Source organism: Mus caroli, unplaced genomic scaffold (assembly GCF_978045245.1).
Source record: "Mus caroli unplaced genomic scaffold, Mus_caroli_1 scaffold_11, whole genome shotgun sequence".
In the NCBI taxonomy this organism is placed as follows: domain Eukaryota; kingdom Metazoa; phylum Chordata; class Mammalia; order Rodentia; family Muridae; genus Mus; species Mus caroli.
The window spans coordinates 47403413-47410413 of NW_028227266.1; the positions used below are offsets into that span (position 1 = coordinate 47403413).

At 48.9% G+C, this 7001-nt stretch overlaps 1 protein-coding gene across 4 annotated transcripts in view; it reads right to left on the bottom strand.

Moving 5' to 3' along the window:
• Ttc12 (tetratricopeptide repeat domain 12) overlaps nt 1–5107 on the bottom strand; it is a 54484-nt gene extending 49377 nt beyond the window's left edge. For all 4 annotated transcript variants that reach the window (XM_021172151.3, XM_029481153.2, XM_085844621.1 and 1 more), the window contains exons 1-2: nt 5041–5107; nt 3582–3654 (exon numbers count right to left, since the gene is read on the bottom strand). In XM_021172151.3, the coding sequence (XP_021027810.1) occupies nt 3582–3639 (58 nt within the window). In that variant the 5' untranslated portion in view covers nt 3640–3654; nt 5041–5107. The remainder of the gene's footprint in view (nt 1–3581; nt 3655–5040) is intronic.
• Between the last annotated feature and the right edge of the window lie 1894 nt (nt 5108–7001).

Consider the following 7001-nt stretch of genomic DNA (forward strand, 5'->3'; position numbering starts at 1 on the left):
CAAGGGGGGATCGTGGATCTCACTGAGAAGGGGAAACAGAATAGACATCATGTGTGGATCAGGAGAGTAGACTGCACAGTAGTGGGAAGTGGAGATGGGAACAAGAGGGATCAGGTCTGACTCAGGACTGAGGGAGAGAGGACTGGGAGAGACAACTGGAATCAGGAGACATCTTGAACAAGCTAGAAACCTTGGGCAATGAAAACTCCCAGGAACCGATGATATTGACCCCTAGTTAAGACTCCTAGCAATGGGGGATATGGAGCCAGAACTGCCCACCTCCTGTAACCAGGCGAGGCTTCCAGTGGAGGGATCAGGACACCAACACAACCACAAATCCTTCAACCTACAATTTGTCCTGCCTACAAGACATGCTGGGATAATAGTGGAGCAGAAATTTGGGGAGTGGCCAAACAATGACTGGTCCATCTTGAGGCTTTTGCCATGAAAGGGAACCTGCCCCTGACACTGCCTAGAGGTTTCATAGCCAGATCTGTGATAGAACTAAACATGAATAGGAAAAAGTCAATGAAATGGGTCCTAGTAATATTCTGTTATACTAAGAGATTGGTATCTAGTTCAATTGTCATCAGAGAGGCTTCATCGAGCATTTGATGGAAACAGATGGAGAAACCCATAGCCAAACATTAGGCAGATCCCAGGGAATCCTGCAGAAGAGGGGGAGGAAGGATTGTAGGAGCCAGAGAGATTAAGGATACCACAAGAAAACCCACAGAATCAACTAACCTGGACCCATGGGGGCTCAAAGAGACTGAACCAACAGCCAGGGAGCCTGCGTGAACCTGACCTAGGCCCTCTGCACATATGTTACAGTTGTGTAGCTTGGTCTTCTTGTGGGACTCCTAACAGTGGGAGCAGGAGCTATCTCTAACTATGCTGCCTGCCTTTGGGACTCTTTCCCCCTACTGGGTTGCCTTGTCCAGACTTCATAGAAGAGGAGGTGCCTAGTCTTAGTGCAGCTTGATTTGCTGTGGCTGGTTGATAATCCTTTGAGGCCAGCCATTTTCTGAAGAGAAACAGAGGAGGAGTGGGTGGGGTGGTGGTGGAGAGGGGAGGTGGAGGGGAGGGACCAGAAGGAGAAGAGGTAGAGGAAACTGTGATCAGGATGTAAAATAAATACTGTGTGTGTGTGTGTGTGTGTGTGTGTGTGTGTGTGTGTGTGTGTGTGATACACAGAGTGGTCTTAATGAAGAGCCACACTGAGCCATAGTCTGCATCAGAGATAACTTTAGGAATCAGCACCATAGTCAAAGACCTCAAGAATATCATCATCAGCTGTGAAACTGCCCCCCTAGACAGCCATTTCCCTAACCAGGACCAGACTCAGAAACTGCCTGGACTTCCATGGCTGGGAGAAGGCTCTGACGGAGAAAAGGGTGATGCTGCAGTGTGAGTGGACCTGTGCATGTGCAGGTCCCACTGCTCCATTCCCTGGGTCTCAACCTGGGACAGTGACCGATCAGGAGAGGTACGTTTCCTCGTAAGCTCTGACTTGGGTCTGACCACCTCTCTGCTTTCCCTGAGTGGTAAAGGGAGATTTAGGTACATGAAGATCCCTACTCACTGGAAAAGAAAAAAATTCCCCAAAGAAAGGTATACAGAAGAAGCTGGGGAGAAAACTTTCATGGTAAAACGCTTGCCAGCACACAAATCTGAGCATCCGAGTTTGATCCGCAACACCCCTGTCAAAAGCTGCATGTGGTAGTACATCTGCAATCCTGGTGCAGAGAAAGCAGGCACAGGGGGATCCTTCTGGTATTTTGTGATAGTCTCATCAGACTAATACAACTACCTAAACTGGGTTAGGTTCTTCTGCACCTTTTCAACTCTCTCTTTCTTCCACATATCACCTTGAAATTAATTTTTTTAATATCTGTTTTCAACACTGAACTCAGCTTAGCCCAAGGAGTGACACTACTAGAGCTAGCCTTGTTGAAGTAGGTGTGTCCTTGTAGGAGTAGGTGTGTCACTGTAGGTGTGGGCTGTAAGACCCTCATCCTAGCTGCCAGTAAGCCAGGCTTTTCTTGCTTGCCTTCGGAACAAGATGTAGAACTCTCAGCTCCTCCTGCATCATGCCTGCCTGGGCTCTGCCACGCTCCCCACCTTCAAGATAATGGACAGAGCCTCTGAACCTGTAAGTTAACCTCAATTAAATGTTGTCCTTATAAGAGTTACCTTGGTCATGGTGTCGGTTCACTGTAGTAAAACCCTAACCAAGACAAAAGTAAACTGCAAGCAGCTTGTTGCTGCTCACGCATGAGATGTGGAGAGATGAGGGGGCTCGGGGAGAAAGTCACGTGAGGACTTAGTCCGATGAGAGCTCCTGAGTCATTGTGACTAAGAAGAACACAAGCAGAGAAGTGTCTGGCCAGATCTGCATTTTAGATACATTACTCTGTGGGGAGTGTGGGCCTGGCGGCAGAAACAACATTACAAGTTGTTAAAGAGTCTGCAGAGAGGAACCAGAACAGAGGGTGCCTCAGAGAAGCTTGACAGGGGGGTGGGGTGAGGGGAGCCAAAGCTGAAGGCTGATTGGACACAGATGGAAAGGTGGGAGGAGTCCCACTGACTTGGAGATTTGTGGGTGGCAGTGCCACCAGCTGAGACCAGGAGAAGCAGAGAGAGGAGTTTGATTTAGGAAGGGGAGAGGAGAGAAAGTGAGAGGGGATGACTCGATTCCGGACACATTAGGATGGAAGCACGGTGGTAGCCTTGGCAATTGACCATAGAGCCCTAGACTCTGAAAGAAAGGCAGGGAGGCAATATAGAGGCCAGCAGGCAGGTGGGTTCACATGAAGATAGCAGTGTACCAAGGCCACAAAAGCATTCAGGAAGGAGCTCAGGGAAGGCTGGTGCGGGCACAACTGGATAGCCAATTACTTATCCCCAGGAGGTTACCTTATGTCTAAAACTGTTTTGTTTCCCTTTCACCCATACAGCCTGCCAATTTAACATATTCCTACTTGCTAAATAAGGTGTGTGCGCACGTGTGCACATGCACTCTTTTTAGCTACAAACAAGCTCCCTAAAGCTGGGACAGGGATGGACTGGTTTGGAGTCTCTTCAATGTGCTGCGTGGTTCAGAGGACATTCTCTTAAGTTCTACCTCTTTGAACTCGGGAAGGGTGTTCTTGGGTCAGGGGGACTGGGAAAGAGGGTGAAACTCATAAGCCATTCACGTAACTGACACATCTGAAGGGAAAGCCACAGACTCATGTCCCCTGCCTACAAGAGGAACACAGATGACTAAGTAGGCTCTCAATAGATCTCAAAGGGAACAGATAGACTCACTGGCAACCAGGAAAGGTGCTTGGAGGAGAGCCGTCAGCCTGAACTTCAGCCAGAGCATAATAACTATCTATGATACCAATTAACAGCCAGAAAAAACTGCCCCAAGGCTGTAACTGAGATCTCAATAGCCTTTCTGCTTAATTTCAATTACATTTTTTTTTCCTTGAGAGTCATAAACCTGTCAAACAAGCCAGGGAGCTAACTTCATTTCTCTTCACCCACTTCACCGCTCCAAGGCAGAACTCAGCCTGTGACTTAATGCGACTTACTTATTTCATCCACATTTTCCAGAAATCTCTGCAAGTCTCTCTCTTGATCGTCAGCCATTGCAGACACAAATCTCTAAAGGGAGGCAGTATAAATTATGAAATTAATAATATAAAACACTAAACAGAACCATCGGGCTTATTATCTGTCTAAGACTAAGTGTTTGTAAATGTCGTGAATAACAGCAGGGTGAGCCATTTCCCTCTGACTGCTGTTTAAGGCCAAGGGACAGACATTATTTGTGGCCACACTTCCGGAGAGCTGCCAGCCCTGCCTCTGCTGGGGGGAAATGCTCTACCATAATTCCTCCAAAGCTAACATCAACCACTGTGATTTAGGGACCTGGTGGCAAAGGAAGCTGGGAGAGGAGCTGACTTACTGCCAGGGCTGGGGGACGAGTGTGGTCTCCCAACTTTGGCCATGACAGGTGTGCCTAGTCAGAAGCTTGGACCAGGCAAAGCACAGGATAAGTAGGGAGAAGACTACCATCACGTACATGTCCACACTCCATTAAAACCGTTGCCTCGGCCCTGTTTCTGAGGATGAAGAGGAAGTGTCACAGTATACCAGCGTCTGCTTTTCAGTACTCTACCAAGTACATTAGCTTTATTATACTTGATTTTGAATGTGAAGACTACATGATAACCTCGGTGGTACCCAAAGGCGTATCCACACAACCCAAAGATCACCAGAAGGATAAACTCCCCCAGCCTTGGCCCACAGCAAGCCTCAGCTCATGTGGGAACACCCTCTAGGTATGCATTTTTTAAATACACTATACTGTGGTTCCAGCTTGCAGACAGGCGGCTTGGTAGTGCAGTCAGACAACTGCGAACTAAAACTTTGACATGCACAATTAGCCCGTGAGTCCCAGTTTCTCCATCCATGTGATGGAAATCATAATGCGAACCCAGAGGACACCACGGGGCTGACTGTAGCACCCTTAACGTGGATGCGAGATTAGTCAGGCTTCTTTTATCTAGAAAACACCCTTGGCATATGGCTCAAACAGCTAACACTCCCTAGGAATGAGATTCACATCGGGGGTGGCTGGGGGGTGGAGGAGGGAATTAACTCGTGCAAAGCTACAAGGCTGGCGTGAACCGGGCGCTTCATGGACGGAGAAAGCCAGTCTTTCCGGAACAGTACACCCAAGCCAGAAGGGTCAGCAGGAACGCAGAGCCAAGGCTCCCTGGAAAGGAGCAGAGCGGCGGTGGGGTGGAGGACCCACACCGGAGCCCCACCCTTCGGTACTGCACAACTCCATGGAGGGCAGGGACAGCTGTACTGTTGCCAGGCAACCGCTCCCCAGCGTCCTGGCCCTGTGCTTCCAGGGTTGGTTTCAGCCTGCAGCTGGTACTCGATCATCCTCAGGGCCCGAGTCAGTGGCCTCTGTCAACTCTAAGCCCAGGCCAGGACCAGTTCCAAGATAGATCCCCGCGGCCCCTCGGCTAGACTGACCTTTAGTGCCCAGGATCGGACGGGAAGTGGAAGCTGAGCACAGGTTGTGACTGGCTTTCGCTGGGGAGAGGCGGGACCTTGGAGAGGGCGGGGCCTCTCGTGACCCAAAGAACGCGCTGCCCCGTTTGAAGCTGGATGTCCCACCCAGAGCCAGAAGCAAGTTAGTGCGGGCTGGTCGCTAAAGCAACGCCAGTAAAGCCCTTCCACTCTGGAGCCGCGAGGGTTCTCCCAATTGATTTCGTATCTTTAGTCCCATAATGTAAAGGCTCCATCCAGCGTACTTCGGTGTGAGTCCGGTTTTGTTTTTAATGACCAATGTATGGCCTCCAAGGCAGTACCGTCTCTTTGATTCTCAATTTTTCTCGTAAATGAAATGGAAAAACGACACTTTTCCGACAAAGCTATGTCTAAGGGGGCTGGATCCTAGCTAGCTACAGAAGTAAGTGATATAAACAACAGTAGGATTTAGGGTAGAGAGAGCACATCACAGGGAATGGAAGCGTGGTGAGTCCTGAGCTCTAAGATGTGGGTAATGTAGATCGGTCAAAACAAGAATCTACAAAAAAGTGCCTGAGGCTAGTCAGTGGCCAGGCAAGAACCCAGGTAAGAAGAGGTGATGGGAGTTCCAGAACTACTGGCCAAAGAAGGGGCAGACTCATTTGCACCCAGGACTGCCTTGAATAGTGATGCTCAGTAGCCACAGACTGGCTGGCTGGTGCGTCATCAGAAGCACTTTCTGTCTGATGGCTTCCATTCCTGTTGCTATGGAGTGCAGCTCTGCCCTCCCCAGTCACATAAGCCCATTTGTTATAGGACTAGTCCCCATTCCTTAGGACTAGAGGTTTGCCTTTGTTTTGTCTTTTTGTTTCTAGCACTTGGACTTAAATGAGCAAATGTGCCTACAGAAACTGTCAAGTATGCTATTCCGGATGGAGAAAGGATAAGAGAGTTGACAGTTTGCATCAGGTTTCCAAGGGCCATCTGTCCTGAAGAGTAAGATTACAGTGGTACAGCCACAAGACACTTTGGGGGGACAAATCCTGCACTTGATAGATTACTAGGGTTTTGTTTTGTTTCACTTTGCTTCTTTAGCTGGTCTGTGTGTTGTTTTTGAGGATGCTATCCCTTTCTGTGGCCCTGCATAGCCCAAAATTCACTCTGTGGCCCAGGGTGTCCTTGAGCTCAAGGTGATCCTATTGTCTCGGGTACTGGGATGGCAGGTGTGTGCCACCAAACTTACCTCGGATTGGTCAGAAGTCCTAAGTGACCCCAGAAAGTCAGTCACCTGGCAGCAAAGAGTCTCATGCTCTTTTGTCCAGGCCTATGTGGATTTTACTCCTTTGTGCCCTGGTAACTTGATATGGCCAGTGTGGTATACAGATAAGCAATGGCGAACAAGAACCTTCAATAACCCGAGTGTGACTCATTGACTATGCCCCCCCACCCCACCCAGCAGTTAGCCAATGGAGGCCTGTGTGAGCATTCACAGAACCCAGTCTACCTTTGATTCATAGAAGAGTAAGCAATAGACCCAGCTGATAAGGGATCAACATTTTGGGTGGTTTTGTTGCCCTGGCATAACATGCTCAGCCACTCTGACCACGTATTCTTCACTTGATGCCACGCCAAAAATCTAAGGGTGCTGTGGGTGAATCTATGCGGGTCAGGATGACTGTTGTTAGATTTTAAGGGTCAATGTCTGTGTGCCCTCCCGCCAGCATAGTGGTTTACATGTGCAGAGACTTTCGAAAGCATTAGTGAGCTGTATTTCAAGGATGAGTTTACTTTTATGGAGCCTAAATCCCTTGCGTGAGACTCCAGTTTTGTGGTTTATGTCTTCAATAAAAAGCGGGGGAACATTTGGTCATCTTCCACTGTATCGTAAATCTGAGACTCAGATTAATAGAAGCCATTGCTACTCCTTCCCTCAGCTCGCTCCCCACCGTGCAAACAATCCTAAC